Here is an 18,449-nt window from a genome sequence, read left to right on the forward strand (position 1 = left end):
AATGAGGGTTATTGTCATGTTATATAAGATTACAGCAGAAAAGGTTAACTTTAAAAGATGAAAATGTGGCTTTATCGTCAGAGGCATCACGCATGTTTACATTTGGATAAGAAATGAAAATCAATGGCGGAAATGACACCGACCTCGGTAGACTCAGACCACAGTTTCCTGTCAGCGACTCCAAACAATAAGATGTCAAAATAGGTTATGATACAATCAGAATGGGGTAAGTGAGGAAGTTGGTGTAAATGCAGTAGCCTATCAGCATAATCCAAGACAGACTCCAGGCTGTTACATGTTAGGCTACTGTAGATCAGAGCTAGAGACTGAATCTAACCAGTCTGTCAGTGTAGCCTACAGAATAAATTGACGAGCCTCTGTGTGTGTGCGTGCGCGCGCGTGTCTTTACATACCCCAACTCTCAGGTGTAAACCAATCAGTCCAGAACCCAGATGTTTATGGTAAAACAACAATGCACTCACACTGCGAGAGTGTGAATTTGCATCACGGAAATTAATTAAACAGGTTTTTTCCCAGACGATCGGTTTGATAATGAACACAGTGTTTATATAGTCAGTGTCAGAACACTAGTACAGGTGTTTCTGCCATTCCGCTGTTCCAAGGGGAGATTCAATTCAATTCAATTGAAAACACTTTATTGATCCCTAGACGGGGGTATCCAATCCCCTCCTCAGATCATGCCGCTGTTCAGGTTACTGAGGGACCTGACGCTGCCCGTGTTCGTCATACGGCTCTTCCTCCGGACGCTGCGCAGGTAGTTCCTGTAGAGGATCACGCTGATGACCCGGTCCTGAAACTGCTTGGAGACGATGTAGTAGAGGATGATGTCCAGCACCGTGCTCAGGTTCATCAGGAAGGTGGCGAAGGCCGCCCAGGTGTTGAAGTCCCCCCCGCCGCCGTCCGCCACCAGAAGAACCACCAGGCACACGTGGAAGGGCACGAAACACACCAGCACCTGGACGATCAGCGTGACGATGATGCGGATGGACTTCTCCTTCACCTTGGGCTTGAGCTTGGACGTCCGCCCGTGGATCAGGTTGTCCACGATCACCACGTAGCAGCCGATCATGATGCAGACGGGGACCAGGAAGAAGAAGACCAGGCGCACGAAGTTGACGGCGTTGTTGCGGCGCAGGTGGACCATGTCGCTCATTTTGAGGCAGGTGGTGTAGCCGGCGGCGCGGTCCGGGTCGTCGTCGGGGAAGAGGAGGGGCACCGTGCTCCCCAGGGTCATGACCCACACCCCCGCGCAGCCCGCCAGGGCCTTGGGGATGTTCTTCAGCTCCTTGCTGTGTTTGGGCTGAACGATGGCCACGTAGCGGTCGGCGCTGATCAGCGCGAACAGCCACAGTGCCATGCAGGGGTAGAAGACGGTCAGGGCCGCACTAACCCGGCAGAAGAGGTCCCCGAAGGGCCAGGCGTCCCGGGCGTAGTAGACCATGCGGAAGGGGAGGAGGAAGAGGAAGAGGAGGTCGACCACGGCCACGTTGATCATGTAGACGGTGACGGAGCTCCTCCGCTTGGTGGTCAGGGCGAAGACCCAGAGGGCCGCGAGGTTGACCGCGACGCCGATGGTCAGCAGGACGCTGTAGAAGGCGAGCCCGGCGATGCGGTATTCGCGGGGCATCAGCTCTTCGGACCGCGCCGGACTGGACAGCGCCATGGACAGGTTTGACCAGTTGGCACTCAACTACGGGGGGAAAAAAAGAGATCGATTAATGAGGTGGTTCTAAAAAAAGAAAGCAAACAATTTAAAGCAAATGAATATTTTTAGCTGACACACAAGTGAGGTGAAAATCAGGGGTGTAACAATATATCATGCCACAATATATCGCGATACAAAAACTTCACAATACGTATCGTCAAGGTGAAAACAATCGTGATATGTTTATTGTATATCAGTGAACGCTGGCTACACAACGCTGGTAACAAACATGTCTTTTGGCTCTAGGCCTATCCATGATATTACAACAGTTAAGCTCTAAATTCACAAAGTGTAGTGGAGTAGAAATGTGGAGAAATGCACTATTGATGTGAACAGCAGTGCTACTGCAACGCTTCACACCTGCCCTTAGTGTATCGTATCGTATTGTTATCGTCAACCCAATATAGTGTATCGTATCATGAGATTAGTGTATCGTTACACCCCTAGTGAAAATGTATCCAGGTGTACTGAAAACGCCAGAGAACGTGAAAATTACAGATTGAGAGAAGCTACCATGTCTGTATCAAGTCTTAAAGCGAAACTCTGTGTGTCTCTCTGTGTGTCTTAAAGCGAAACTCTGTGTCTCAGACTTTGCAGAACCTGCTGCTCGATGATTGGAATGTTTGTAAATAGCTATGCAGCTGCACAGTCAAAAGCGTACGAGTGAGACGAGACGAGTTTCATTCTGACTGTCCTCCAGTCTAACTAGAGTCTAGCTAGGGATGAGTCTAACTGGAGTCTAGCAAGGGATGAGTCTGACTAGATTTTAGCTAGGGATGAGTCTAGTCTAGCTAGGGGTGAGTGCCATGCTTCTCTGAGGAAGAGTAGGAAAGCAAGTAGCACATTGTAAAGTGGAATTTGTCCCAAAATGACAGCAGAAGCAGAACGAGATATTTAAAATCACACCAGAAGGAAGTGAAAATGGTTGCATGTTGGGACCAGTAAACGCCTTCGCACTCCTAGTCTCTTATCATCCCTATCAGTTAAGTGTTTATACTAAAATGAAGATATACTGTATGAGATAACATTAGCGTCAAGAACAAAGACACCGTAGTGAAGGCAACCAAACCTAGTCTTGTTGTCTTCTCACCACGATGAGTCAGAAACACCTGTATGCCTCAACAACGGTGAATGTGACTCAGATCACGGCCTAAAGCTTTGTCTTTGAATGCTCAAGAGTCACTTTAACCCCTGACCCTAAAGGGTCAGAGCCCACTGTACTAAGAGTCCGTCCTCACCTCTGTGGGTGCCGACATCTCCTCCGTCGTGTCCCATGTCCTCACCATCCTGCCACACAGGTCTCTCTCTTTCTATCTCTCTCTCTCTCCAACACGCCAACAGTAAGTTCTTTGTGATGTCTGAGCGGGGGAAGTGAAAGTACTGAGCTAGTTCACGCAGACCCATCTGCGGATATGGCGGGATTAAACGGCGCGTGAAGCCTCCGCTCAACATCCTGTTTCGCCTCGAGACGGTCGCGTCGCCGTAGAAGCCCGCGCGGCTACAGTACCGCTGGCGACGCGGCGAGGCCTCGCTTTTCCGCAGTCCGCAATTACGCTCCCTTAAAGAAAATGATGTGCCATTAGAAGTGGGAGTGTGTGTGCGGCAGGCAGAGCGCTGGCAGATTTAGGGCGAGTTATTGATTGGAAAAGTGGGGTCTGTCACAGCACATTAGTTCTCGGGGGAGTCATCCACAGCGGGTTGCTGTGTGGAGCATCTGCTGCCGCGGAGATGTAATTAAAAGCAGGATGTCGAGGCAGTCGCCATATAAACAGGAAATAAGATGGTAGTAATAGACACTTCACACCGCTGCTGCAAGATGGTTTTACACGTCAAAGCTGCTAATGGATGCAAACCCGCACACTTCAGGTGAAACGCCCAAGGTCAAACTGGACCTGAATACATATCAGGGGATGAGAGAGAAAGAGAGAGAGTGTGTGTGAGATTGAGTTTGAGTGTATGTATATGTGCAGGTGCGTGTCCTTCTGTCTGTTTTTGTGTGTGTGTGTGTGTGTGTGTGTGTGTGTGCATAGGCAATTTTACCCTCTGAGAGCAGGGGGGGGGCAACATTTGGACGTGAGAAAAAAAACAGTTCTGCCGTCCCATCCCATCTATTTACAAAGAATGCCAGTTGTCAACAGTATGCTAATAAGACATCCATATGACAATTCAATATGCACAACGCATCAAACTTCATCTAGACACCACGAGAATGTCAATATGACTTTATGAACATCACAACATCAAACTGCAACTGCTTGCTGGTGCTAGCTTCCTCGCCGATGGTGATGTTGCTAGTGTTAGTGCTAGCACTTCTGCATTCGATTGCACCTGCTGCTGTGTCATTTCGAGTGGTAGCTTCTTCATTAGCATTGATAGTTTTATTTTTTTTTTATGAAGAAGTGGTCAATTGTTTTTATAGCTCTTTTCGCCACTGAGCAGGTTGGCTAGTTGTAGCTTGTTGAGCACTGAGCAGTAGTCAGATCAAACCAGAAATAGTTGAGGTCGACGGACGAGTTGTGCCATTGGTGGATTTTTTTAATTTTTTTAAAGGTAGCCTAGTTTAAGTAATAAATACACTTTTAAAATGAATGATGACCTAGTACAAACCACAATTATGTATGTAATAATTGTGTTAATTAGTAAAAATATAAATATATATTAAGAATTTGAGCAGAGATGGGCTGGCCAATCAGGGGGGCACTTGCCCCCCCCTGCCGTCCCTATAAAATCGCCCATGTGTGTGTGTGTGTGTGTGTGTGTGTGTGTGTGTGTGTGTGTGTATGTAACTACATCTGTCCATTGGGTCAACCATGTAGGCTACACGATAACAGACAAGGCCACAAGGGAGAGAGAGAGAGAGACAATGTTTCTGTAAACAGAAAATCTCAGTGTACTCTACATGCTCATGGTTTCCATAATCATCATAGCTCATCTCCCACACAATAGAACACGGCCTCCGTCACACGTTCCCACGCCTTCTGACATTTCCTCTTCTACCCCATGTGACTGCTCTCCACAGCCCATTAGTTCCCTTCAAAGGTTACTGCTACGGTCCAGGGTCTCATGTGTTGTTAAGAGCAGGTTTGTTCTGTTTGAATGTTGATGGAGCCAGATATGTGTGTGTGTGTGACACTATGTGGAATAGGTGCCCTCTACTGTATGATGGTGGATAGACAACTAGCACTCAATCTTCTTCCTATACACACACATATCTTCCTACTTGCATTGCTGTCAAATAGATGTTTTGCTATTTTTCTTGTTTGGCGGACAACAGCCCTCAAACACTTGAGATTTTTGACAGGAAGGAATTGAGGGCGACATGTTTTTTATTTTTATTGCTTTTGTATTTTTTGCAGTGCCCTTCCATATTACTACCCCTCTTATGTACTGTAATAAATCATTGTTATTCCCTATGATGTGAAACACTGAATATGATTGAGGTAGCTTTAATGAGTAGAAATGCCATTCATCTAAACTGTTTCCCAGGAAATAATTACCTCGCTGCCGGTCGCCTCTGCTCTCCGACTGTCTGGTGGGTATCTGGGACCAGATGGTGTATTGTGTTCAACGCAATATGTTGTTTTGACAACAGTCTGTGTGATGTTGTCTTTGTGTGATGCCCGTCATGCCTCTGAAAGTCTATGCCTCTCTGGTCCTCATAATCAAAAGTGTCCGCAGACATGTAGCCTACTATGCTGTAGGCCTAGTGGTGAACTGCCTGTGCATGGTATTTTTAACAGTATAAATAGTTATCAGAAGATATTTTTCACTCAAAATATAGTGTAGGTAACACTGTTTAGTTGTATATTTGCTCTTTTCTACTGTACTTGAAAACAGAAATACTGCTAACTCTAATTAGACTGCACTTACAGTATAAAGCACTTTAAAATGGCCTCTCATTCACCCATTCACACACACATTCACACACCAATGGCCAATGCGCTACAGTAGCCTGCTCATTGGGAGCAATTTGGGGTTCAGTGTCTTGCCCAAGGACACTTCGGCATGTCGTCAGGAGGAGCCGGGATTTGAACCGCTGACCCTACAATCATTGGACGACCTGCTCTCCCTCCTCAGCCACAACCCCCTCCACTCTGATACAGGCGCTGTGCATCAGTAGCTGGGGCATGGGGCCACTCTTAGACAGGTCTCTCTTGAAAAACAGATTTTAAATCTCAATGAGCTTCTCCTTGTTAAATAAAGGTTTAATAAAAAAAAACATTACAAAACAAACAATACTTTACTGAAACCACTTGCTGTCTCCCTCCTCCTGTGTAACAGTGCCCTCTAGAGGCTAAACTGGGTTCCACTGTGTTAACAACACTGCCATCATGAGAGGTAGTATTTGCCACCAACAAGCTTTTTCTGAGAATTTTTATTAAAAATGAAATGAGCCAACAACAGGAAATGGTGCAAAGCGCTCTACAGAAACAGGCCATGCTTTCCCGAGTGACTGAACAACATAGCCAAGTGAAAAAGATGATGAGCATGAGAGGGATGTCTGAATGGAATGTCACAGACAAAATGGAAGTGCCATATTTTCTCCTATGTCAATACAATACAGTAACAGCAAATTAATGAGTCAGCACTTTTAGCTGGTATCTTTTACTTTAGAAAATACTATTTTCTTGCACATTGCCATGATCCTGAGTGATTTGTTCTGGTAACAGAACTAATGAGGTATGAAAAACATGTTGTAACTCTGACCTGGGAGAGAGTGTACCCAACTCTGCTTCAGAAAGCTTTTCAGGGGCTCGGTGATGATGTGGCTTTCTTGAGATAAAACAATAACAACTTCTAGTCCTCACTGTCTCCTGCTCCAAACTGAGCACGAGAGGGGAACAATGTCCACTGTTTGAGACGCTTTCCGGTGTCGCCACCGTTTAAGCAACTGTCCACAGTCAACGGTCCGGTTCCACTGCGTACGGATACAAAAGGGTGACCGTACCAGAATGCTACCGAGTACTGAATGGTCAGTCTGACTGCACTGTCTGTCATCCTCCTTGTCCCTCCGTCAGTGGTTGTGCCTCGAGGCGTTCAGGGGGATCTTATTGGCGTCGACGTCTCGGGAGGAGCCCTCGACGGAGTTCCTTGCCGCGCTGGAGAGCGACGCGCTCACCTGCTGCCTCAGCAGCCTCATGACCTTCCTCTTGTAGCCCTTGCAGGCGAAGAAGTAGACGAAGGGGTCCAGGGTGGAGTTGAGGTTCATCAGGCAGACAGTAAAGTGCAGCGACACCTGGAAAGCGGTGAGCTCGGCGCAGTCCGGCGCCGAGATCAGCTTGCGGACCATGTACTGCAGCAGGTCGATGTGGTACGGGCTGAAGCACACCACGAACACCAGCGACACGCAGCAGATCACGCCGATGGCCTTGTGCCTCCGCCCCGACTTATCCGCCATGCGGCTGAGCTTGAAAAACAAGATGGAGTAGCACCCCAGGATGGTCAACATGGGGATGACGTAGCCCAGGAAGACGGCGCCGATCAGCGTGTAAGCGATGTTGGGCACGTTGTCGAAGACGGGGTACTCCATGCAAGTGACGTGGCCGTCCCTCTCCCGTTTGGTCATCGGCATGGCCAGCAGGGGCAGCGTTTGCATCAGGACCCACGCCCAAACCGCCACGCAGACGTAGCGCACGTTTCTGCTCTTGCGGCAGCGGGCGAAGCGCACCGGCATCGCCACGGCGATGAAGCGGTCCACGCTGAGGCAGGTCATGAAGTTGACGCCGGAGTAGGTGTTGATGTAGAAGATGAGCGCAGTGACCTTGCACATGACCTCCCCCAGGGGCCAGTCGAACCCCCGGGCGTAGTAGATGATGCGCAGCGGCAGGCTCAGCGTGAACAGGATGTCGGAGACGACCAGGTTGAGCGAGTACATGGTGGTGGAGTTCATGTTCTTCAGGTTGGGCCGGATGACGTGCAACGCTAAGGCGTTACCCAGCAGCCCCACGGTGAAGACGACGGAGTAGAAAATGGGAATGAGGACCCTGGCGTAGGCGCGGTGGTCGTACAGGGTGCCGCAGTAGGCGGGGTCTGAGGCGTTGGCAGTGGAGTTGGGGTAGGAAGCGGCGACGAGCGGAGACTGGGTGGAGGACCTCGCCGCCATCTTGGCACCAGTGGGATTGGGAAACGTTTCTATCTGCGGAAGAAGCAAAGAAATCACGCCTTGTTAAATACCACAACATTCGGGACATGCACCTGCAGATATTGAGCTACAGTAAACACCATCTGTCTGAATGGCAGGCTTAGAGCCGGGCAGGTTTCACCTTGTTACAGTGAGGACTGAATCCCTGAAGAAAAGAAGCAGCTCTAACTGTGGTTTTGCATAAGCCAGGGTTTTATATCTAACGGAAATCTAGTTTCACTGAGGAAGTCGTTTTTCCTCAGCTTTCAATGCTTTAGAGTACAACCTGTACTTTGTTAAGAGCTTTCCAAATAAGCTGTATTTAATGAAGCTCTTTTTTTTCTTACAGCTATCACAGTTATCAATAACACAGCAAATGTGTTCGGTGGGGACATTTTTGGGTTAGGTTCCCTCTGAAATTATGACCATCTCCTGCACAAGTAATCTACAGTAACTAACACATATCCAGACCTCTGTCTGTCTGTCTGTATCTCTGTCTGTATCTCTGTCTGTCTGTCTGTCTGTCTGTCTGTCTGTCTGTCTGTCTGTCTGTCTGTCTGTCTGTATCTCTGTCTGTCTGTATCTCTGTCTGTCTGTCTCTCTGTCTGTCTGTCTGTCTGTCTGTCTGTATCTCTGTCTGTCTGTATCTCTGTCTGTCTGTCTGCCTGTCCTCCTTTTCCTCGGACCCTGTCGTCCTGACGGCATTCATATTTGGCACGGGCAGGTCTGGTGTCCCGGGCAGGTGGCGGAAGGGGACTGATTTTTTATTAATTTAAGCTTCGGCTCATTTTAACATAAAACACTGCTCCTGAGCCACTGGCTCTCTCACAATGTGCTGCTCTAGCATACACATCTACGGCACCCAAGTCAAGCCAGCCAATAGAAATACTGCTCTGAATAGAACCCCGCCCTGATACAAACTGTGCTTTTGTTATATGTTTTCACTGTGTGGTCCAAGGGAAACAATGTGTCCTGACCAAAGGGAATACTATCGCTCATAGTCATATCTAGGCCTACTGTATGTGGGTTTTCCTTTCAAACAATCCCATAGTACACACAATAGTAGCTACCGTATCTAACTAACTACTGTAACGTTAGCTAACATTCAGTGTTGAACAATTGTCTACAGTGTAAGTATGGGTGTGGGTTCTATGACAATGAAGCAGGGATCATGCTTTATACTGTACACTGGTCTACAACAGGCTTCAAATTCAATCACTGGAAATCTTTCGGGATAACTTCAGCCTACTCTGGCTAATGCACGAATTGATGTTTGTTGCACACATGGACAATAACCAAGCACTGCCAGGCATGCATAATTTCCTTGTATTCATCAGCTCACTGAAATAATAAAAGCACAGCATATCAGCAGCTGCCCAGTGCTGCTGTAGCTTCCGTGGTCCTATACTGAATAACATATCATAACATACATTCCATTTCCCCCCCAAAACCCCTGAGCTGCCCCAACAATGGCAGTTGGAGTACTACCCAAAGAAACCATCTACTAGGTAGGTAGGTAGGTAGGTAGGTAGGTAAGTAGGTAGGTAGGTAGGTAGGTAGGTAGGTAGGTAGGTAGGTAGGTAGGTAGGTAGGTAGGCAGGTAGGTAGGTAGGTAGGTAGGTGGGTAGGTAGGTGGGTAGGTAGGTAGGTAGGCAGGTAGGTAGGTAGGTGGGTAGGTAGGTAGGCAGGTAGGTAGGTAGGTAGGTAGGTAGGCAGGTAGGTAGGTAGGTAGGCAGGTAGGTAGGTAGGTGGGTAGGTAGGTGGGTAGGTAGGTAGGCAGGTAGGTAGGTAGGTAGGTAGGTAGGTAGGTAAGTAGGTAGGTAGGTAGGTAGGTAGGCAGGTAGGTAGGTAGGTGGGTAGGTAGGTGGATAGGTAGGTAGGTAGGTGGGTAGGTAGGTGGGTGGGTGGGTGGGTGGGTGCAACACAGCTCTCGCTGAATCGGGCCATTTTCAGGCCAGGGTTCTGTATCTGCGGCCTGATGGGAGCAGAGTGAACCCTGGGTGGAGGGGTCTTGGGGGGTCACTGGGGTCATGTGCTATGGTGTGAGCTTTACATGTGATGGTTGGTTGTTGAGGTCTGAGAGGGTGGGGGCGGGGAGGCCGATGATTTTAGAGGCAAAGTGTGTGACACGGAGGACTTGTGACTTGTTACTTGCATGTTGAAGAAACGGGGGTAGAGGAGATGGATGATGACCTTATAGAGCAGCAGCAGGAGGTGGGGGCAACGGAGAATTATCTGAGGTACATCTGCATCATGGATATATGTGAGTGGACATCACACGATAATATATTATATATTATTATATTATATGTAAAATAACAAAACAACACAATCAAAAATATTATGCCTAACATTAACATGAGTTCCACATATTCAAGTTTATTTTGTGTGGTCACGTTGTGTTGTTTTGAAGAAGAAGTAGAAGAAGAAGAAGTCTACTTTGAGGCAACTGAGCTTATAAAACACTTTTACATAATCAGATTGAGTCACAGTTTCAGATGCACATAAACTGACACCTATTGAATAACTACTATTTGGCCCCTGCTCAACTTAGGTCCCTTAGCCAAAATGGCCTTGGCGGAAATCTATAAACAATAGTGCTTCACCCTGAATGCAGCTGCGTTGGCCTCACCCCAGGCAGAGAAGGTGATGAAAGACACGCCCACAACAGGAAGTCTTAAGCTCCCCAGGGTGGCTAGGCTGAGCATGGCAGAGCGGAGGAAACGTACACTCCTTGACCCACAGTCACCGTCCAGACTACACGTGTGCTATCAGGCTGGGGCAGACCTGAGCGCAACAGAAAATGTTTCCTGAACCATAAAAATGCCGCATAAGGATAACCGGGGTATTTCATTGTGTTTCTCAGTGGCTCGCTCCCTCAGAAATCCTTCGTGTTTCCCACTCTTGTTATTCTCCCTTCTTTTGAGGTACAAAAGCTTATCTGACGTCTCGAGCGACGGGCGAGAGTGTGTGGCCCTCCTGTGAGGCCACAACTTTACAGTTGAGTTTAAATGAGTCACTGGTTTTCAATCTAACATCTATCAAGGTCACAAGGAACCAGTATTTATGTTGAGAACATAAGGCTAGGGTTAGGATTATGCACGGACCATGCAGCAACTCTGCTGGTTCAGTATTAGGACCTACTATTTGGTTATTATATATCTATTATTCTGGTGGCTCATGGTGCTTAAACTCTGGTTTTCAAAATGGAAACTCCCCGAGCTCACCGCAGGGACCACTAGTGAGAACACACACACAACTACAAACTATCTCAAACCATTCAGATGTAGGCCTATTTCTGGTTTCCAGCTGCAGATGAATCATCCAGCTTTGGTGTCTATTCAATGGATTTAGTCTAATAAAATTATAAATAAAGCCCAATACGACGCATATTTTGTGACGATTTTTTATCACCAGCCAGAACATCAATGGTGACCACTCAGTAAATTGTCTTTGAAGTTTATGATATTTTTTGAAGGATACCTGTATTCTATATGCCCATAGAGATACATTGTGTAATTTACCTGTTACATGAGCAATAACTACGCTTCAATGCTCTCTCGTTTGTGAGTCAGTCATACTAACCGTTGCGCCAAGAGGGATGTTTAACTAACAAACCTCTAACCGTCACCATTATACCACATTTTTACCCGGTTACATAAGCACTAATATCTCAAGAGTGCACAGTCTGTCAAAATTTGGATATGGACCATATGATCGTAAATAACCTTATAACAGGGCTTATAATGCTAAATACTAAACTAGTCCTTTAAAACCATCAGATCATGCACACAATTCACTGCTGTTGTAGATCACAATTGACTGCTGTGGAAATATTACAATATCTAAAATAACACTAACATGTTGCTAATTCATCCAGAGTTAAAGTCAATTTTTTTTTTTTTTTTATGATCATTTCAGCTGCATTCATCATCAATATTGTTTTTTGACTTTTTGTTGACCTTTGACAGATAGGTTCTGCGTGTTTTTGCTCCTCATAGATCTGCATTCCTGCATGCTCATCTAGTCTAAAAATGATGAAACCTCACATACGACCTGGAACAGTTTGACTCCATCAAGCAGGGACTTACCAAAGCCTAGCTGTGTTTCTGTCCTGTCAAAGTTGGGAGTTCAGTACGGGTCCTCTTGACATGGCACGGTCCTCTGTGTGTTTACAGACCACGTTGTTCCCGCTGAGCCCAGCGCAGCAAAGAGGAGAGGGACCAATAATAGAGAAGTCAGTTTCAGAGGCAGGCTTGTCACCATAGTGACACAATATCCTGTGTGGATGTTTATGCTCTCTCTCTCTCTCTCTCTCTCTCTCTCTCTCTCTCTCTCTCCCTCTCTCTTTTACTCCTTCACTCTCTCTTTCTCTCTGTCCATCTTGGTTAATGAAACCTGTGTCAGAGACCACATTGCTCACATGGATGCACAAGCTCCATATTAGTCAGGCAAACTTGTGTTAGAGCTGCAGTCTGTATTTTTAGGTTTTAGTGAGAAGGTCTGATTCGGGTGCTGGGATGTGTCCTGAATGAAGAGAGGTCATCCCGGAGGTGGGGGGATGGTCAGCAGGAAGGGGGAAAAGGGACACCTCTGTTTCACCTCAAAAGTTATCTTTATCACGATGACTAAGGACATTGACAATGATTGGTAATGAAAAATAGTATCTTCTCCACTATGAAGTACATGTCATGTGGTCATGCTTTTTGATTTCATGAGGAAGTGACTTGCTCTTGTGTCACATGGTGTTCCATGTGCATGTGTACCTTGCAGAGGATGTGGGCTCAACAGTGGGTGTGGGTGTGTATTCTGACACCCTATATCTTTTCTCTTCTTGACATCTTTGCTCCTTTTATAACCAAGTAGTTCTCGTTTTGTGGCTTGGCGTGCGCACGCATGCACATACACACACACACACACACACACGTGTACACACACACACACACACACACACACGTGTACACACACCCACAAACCCACACACAAATACATACATACATACATACATACATACATACATACATACACACATACATACACAGTCTACAGATGACAACATCACCCTTTGCCTAACCTGATGATTTGATTTGAGAATCATGCACAGGAAAAACCACATGCCTTTCTGATAAAACATCTTATTTTGAAGGGGAAAATTGAAAGGATCATTGGTTGAGCGTCAGGCGATGTCTACCCTTGATGATTTCCTTTAAACTCTGCATTCTTAGATGTTAGGTAATATATCCTTCAAGTCAAACAGCAACAAATCAGATCGACACACAAGTGTATGAGCCTGGTGGGGTCTGGATCAGATCAATAACATAGATGTTATAGATATGATTACAAATAGTAATTAGCCGGATAAGATAGAATTGTCAACGTGTTACACTCTGTTGAGATCTTCAACTCGGTGAAGAGGGTGGATTCAAAGGTTTGGATCCAGGCTAGAGTGTAGTGTGCTAGAGTGTAGTGTGTAACTACAGGATGTTTTCCTCTGGTGTCTTGTTCATGACATCAGAAAGAGAACAGAGGTGGAATACTTGTTTTGCACCAAATGCCGTGTGGTTTCACACCTTTGAGATTCTCCAGCCAGATCTAACAAGGTGTCAAACGTGGAAGCGCAAATCACTAGAAACCCGATACATGTTATTGGAGAATTGATGCAGCTAATTGTGTTTGATTGACTGTACAGATGTTTTTTTGTGAAGCGACGTCGTAGCATAGACGTTGTAGCATAGCCTCTTAAGTCATTTCTGAAAAGAAAATGTAATGTTCTAGCGTTTAATAGTATTCAGTTTGTCTTTCTCTCTTGTCTGAGTGTTACCATCTCTGAGGTTCCTCTTCTGTTAGGTGTTTGAAAACAAATTGTAGGAGCGAGGGAAGTTGGAAACTTCCTGTTAACATGGCCTTGCGATTCTGACTCACTGGAGTCAGACAGGCAGACAGGTCACACTGACAGACAGACGACCCTCAAGACAGACATGAGACTCACACACAGCAAGCGCTATTCATAGGACCAAGACGTCACTTAGACACAATGTTCAGTCACAAACTAGGATCTGTTTACTCTTTGTAGTAGGCAACAGGTTTTGGCCCACCATGTTTAAAAAAAATAATATATATATATATATATATATATATATATATATATATATATATATATATTATTTTTTGTTTCTGTTCATATATATATATATATATATATATATGAACAGTCGGAGAATCTGTCACAGAATGTTTAACTGATCCGGTTTTCACGTTACTTTTTGAGGTGCCTACAACTGATTAGGGAAAGTAACCCCCGACAGTGTCCCTGAATTGAAATGTTTTAGTGTCTCATTAAAGGCTCCACCTCCACTGACCCCCCAATCTAGCTGTGACTCTAACATGTGCTCTGCTTTTGCCTCAATACATTGTTGATTCCATTTGCTGTACGAGTTGCATGTTTGAGCTAAATTTGATGGGTATATTGTAGAGTGTGCTGATTCAAGTTTCAACTGAATCATAGACTCAATAACAATGCAACATCATTATCAGTAATGACAATCTTTGGCTCAGAGCCGACTCAACTTTGCGTGATAAAATAAGGCAAAAGGGCATAGAATATAATAAACAAAATATAATAAAATAGAGTAAAAAAAACAAACAGGTAGCCACCATATAAAGTAAATTAGTGAATGGTGCCATAAACCCAGTCTGGGTCTCATCAGAGCTCTATAGTCATATCATCAATCAACCAATCAAAGCTTTATTAGGATCTCTGATTCGTCTGAAAGTGAACCAATGGGAGAGGTGATCTCTGCTCAGTGAATAATGGGCAAAGGTTAAATCATTGATCTGTAGTACCAGTAGAGGAAGTGGAGATGTGCAACAGCTTTGCAGAGGATATCTTATGAAATGGTGTCTGATGAAATCTAGCTGTTTCAGCAGAATACTTGATAAAGTATGATATTGCCTGTCCTTTGCATAATATTCCAGTGAATCCTATCCTACTATCACTAGTAAACAGCCCCATCTAAATAGTGTACCAGATAGTATAGTGTGTTGTGTTGTTGGACAGTGTAGTGTGGTGGGTTGTGCAGTACAGTACCTTTATTTTACCAGGTTAGTCCTATTGTGATCAAATATCTCTTTTACAAGGGAGACCTGGCCAAAATAGCAGCATAAAAAAGTTACAGACACAAACAACGAATAAAGATGCAAGCAACAATTCTATCTGCTGCGCAGCCCTGGGTGGAGTCAGAAGAAGACAGGAAGGAAACTGTTGGCATATCTTTTCCTGTTAACTGCTACAGGTGGAACAAGGTTTGAGGTTGTGACATGGCCACAGCTCTTTTCTGTCCTGGCCACACAGTGAACTGCCCACAGACATGGCTAACTGTCAGGCTAACTGTCAGGCTAACTGTCAGGTTAACTGTCAGGCATAGAAGATATTAAACGGTCACTCTTTCAACACTGAATTTGATTGTTGTAACTTTGGTTGTTGCAACTGTGGTGAACCGAACCAAGGGGAGTTGCCACTCCAGACAATTGGCCAATCAATTAGGCATTGACAATTAGACTGATGTCCAACACCTGGCCCCGCGGACTCCGGCTGAGACTCTGGGGGTTTAAATAGACAGAGCCGGGAGTTGAGCGGGGTCGAGGGGAACAGCCAGCAATCCATGTACACGGGGTGGTCTTGTCGCCCCGGTGAGTCAAGTCTTTTTAACTAGTTTTTATTATTGTTATATGTTGGGTCAAATTGTCTTGTCTTGGGGGGGGTGAGTTAAGGTTTTTAAACAGTCGGGCACTAGCATGGGACGGGCGGACCAGAGCAGTCCCCCCTGTCGGCTGAACTTATTCACCTGTAGAACGGGGGTCTTATTGGTTTTGTGTGGGCAGTGTGAGCCGTGTTATCTGGGCAGTGGCAGTGTCCCTCTTTTTGGTTTGCTGTGTTGAGTTGCTTATTTTGTGTATTAAGGCTAGTGTGGCAGGCTGGTGTTTCATTGTGTTTGCAGTTATTGGGTGTTTGCTTTAATACTAGCTTGATTGCTGTGCACATCTTATTATTAGACAATTATCTCCTAGACTCCAGGTGGGCGGGGTTAGTCGTGGGAGGGGATTGAACAGAGTACTGCTTGTCTCATGCGAAGAGCTGTGGCTATATGAACTTTTAGCATTCATTGTAATAAAGATTGTATTTCTTTTCCTAAACTCTGTTTTGTGTAGTGTGTAATCTCAGCCATTTCTGACATCTGAGGCCAGACCAGACCTGGTATGGATCCATAAGCATTTGCGAGGTCCAGCCATAGCACAGTCAGGTCTCCATTTCCTTCGCGAGCCTCGCTGATAAGTTGTGTGACCACTCCTGTATGTTCCAAACCGCCAGGCACTCTGGGGATTCTGAACAGAGCTGTTATTTTAGCTGTTATTTAGAAGGAACTTGGTAAGTCGTTGTGACAGGTCACTAAAGAACGTCTTGCAATGAGATGGTGCTGAACTGGCTGATGTTCTCCAAGTTCTCTTCCTTGGGGATCCATACACCTTACGCACATTTCCACTGGTTGGCAACTCCCCCCCTGCAGCAGATCACCTTAAAGAGCTTCCAAAGGTTGTCGAAGGAGTTGCAGGCGGCAGCGCTTGTACACAGCGTATGGAACTCCGCTGGGGCCTAGGGCAGAGGCTGATCTGGCTCCTTTCACCACTTCCTGGACCTCTGACCAGCTGGGCTCCCTCATGGTGAACTCTACTGTTAGAGGTTGTGGGCTTATGAGGCCCATGTGTGGCTCCAGCTCCAAGTCCCTGTCTGGGTCGCTCAAGGGATTGTGTAGAAAGGAGTTCCCCTCCTCAGATGAGCACTTGAGGCTGCCGCCACACCTGTCTCCCAGCAGCTTCCTGGAGAAGGTGAAAGGGTTGGAAATTAAGGCAGAATGCTTCCTTGCTCTCTCCTTCGATGCCACTCTGCCCTGTGCAGGGTCATTAGCCTCTTTCTTTAGATGTTGCGGAGCTCAGCTCGCGGTTGCTTTTCTTCTTCGCTACCCCCTCTTGTGCTGCTGTTTAAGGCTTTGAAGCTCTTGACGCATCTGGTGTATCTCAGTGGCTCTGCGGTTCATAGTATAGGTGGGCTTGGTGTTTCCCCCCTCGACTTGGCCGAACCTCTCTTCTCCGTAGCTGACTATGATCGCTGTCATAGACTCAAGCCGGTGGTCCACGTCCCCCCTGGCTGTGGTGTCAATGATCTTACTGACGTCAGCATCAAATTGTGACCACATGGTCTGGCTGTTAGCTGAAGGCCCCTTGATCCACCTCTGGGACTGCAGGGATTAGGAGGCTCTACTGCCTGGAGGGAGTGGGCTCTGTGGGGTAGATCCTGGCCGGGCTCCTCCTGCGTCTCATCATGATCAAATCCTGTGCGCTGCTGTACATTTTCTTGCTCCATGCATTTCTTCCTGGCCTGATGTATTTTGAGGCCCTGCAAGCTCTTGCATACTTTTCTGCAGATTAATCTTGAGTTTGTTATCGCATTTCCGTTTGCTTGGGTCGATACCGTTGGGTCCGTCCTGTTGGCGTTCTCACCCCCCCCCCCCCCCCCCCTCTCTCTCGTTCCTTGGGTGTATATCTATGAACGTAATATGTATTTATTGGTATTTATCTATATATTGCTCTATTTGAAACCTGGGTTACACAGTGCATTAAGGGAGTGTAGCAGAGTGCAGTGTAGTGTGTGCTAGAGTGGAGTACATTAGCATCAGCACTCCATAATACTGATATTCATGTTCTTAACTCTACATCTGCATGACTGATAATGGTGCTGGTACTGCAGGCAGAGAGCATACAGCAACATGGACAGGATATGTCTGCGGTGGTTCTTTCCGATTTCTACGAAATCAAACGGTCGGGTACAGTAGCTGTCAAAGATTGATTGACATCTAGGCCTACAGTTTTTTTTTTTTAAACCTGTTGATTAAGCTAGCTCTGTGTTCAACTTGCAACCTTTTTGAGGATTTGCTAGTTTAAAGTATCGAAAACGACAACTTCGGCTTCAGGAAACTCTTAAGAGTAGCTTGTTGAGTATAAGATAAATATAATATTACATTTATAATATTCAATTAATATAGCAATAATAGCAATACTATTACATTAATTTATATTAATACTTATTAAATTATTATTGGCATACAATATTATTGAATTATATTGTATACCTACAATATACATACGAGGGTAAACGATAGTAAAGTGACAGGTGACATGCAGTGGGGGGGGGGGGTGCTCAGGCACTGTTATAACATCTCATGACTGCTGGCACAAAGGCCAAACTCCTCAATTGCTCTCTTTTGCACCTGGGTGGGATGAGCCTGTGGCTGAAGGTGCTCCCCTGGGTGGGATGAGCCTGTGGCTGAAGGTACTCCCCTGGGTGGGATGAGCCTGTGGCTGAAGGTACTCCCCTGGGTGGGATGAGCCTGTGGCTGAAGGTGCTCCCCTGGGTGGGATGAGCCTGTGGCTGAAGGTGCTCCCCTGGGTGGGATGAGCCTGTGGCTGAAGGTACTCCCCTGGGTGGGATGAGCCTGTGGCTGAAGGTACTCCCCTGGGTGGGATGAGCCTGTGGCTGAAGGTGCTCCC

The 18,449-nt window shown here is 46.2% G+C and overlaps 2 protein-coding genes across 2 annotated transcripts; both read right to left on the reverse strand.

Annotated features, from left to right (window-relative positions):
• Window positions 1-691: 691 nt before the first annotated feature.
• gpr18 (G protein-coupled receptor 18) lies at window positions 692-3,012 on the reverse strand (the record flags this gene model as incomplete). The annotated part of the gene is made up of 2 exons (XM_084452004.1): window positions 692-1,711; window positions 2,965-3,012. The coding sequence occupies 2 exons, from the start codon at window positions 3,010-3,012 to the stop codon at window positions 692-694; spliced, it is 1,068 nt and encodes a 355-aa protein (XP_084308130.1).
• Window positions 3,013-6,740: 3,728 nt separating this feature from the next.
• Window positions 6,741-7,829, reverse strand: gpr183a (G protein-coupled receptor 183a; the record flags this gene model as incomplete). The annotated part of the gene is made up of 1 exon (XM_084452005.1): window positions 6,741-7,829. One exon carries the CDS (start codon window positions 7,827-7,829, stop codon window positions 6,741-6,743), a length of 1,089 nt encoding a protein of 362 aa, XP_084308131.1.
• Window positions 7,830-18,449: the final 10,620 nt, after the last annotated feature.

This window comes from Borostomias antarcticus (genome assembly GCF_949987555.1).
Source record: "Borostomias antarcticus genome assembly, chromosome: 17".
NCBI lineage: Eukaryota > Metazoa > Chordata > Actinopteri > Stomiiformes > Stomiidae > Borostomias > Borostomias antarcticus.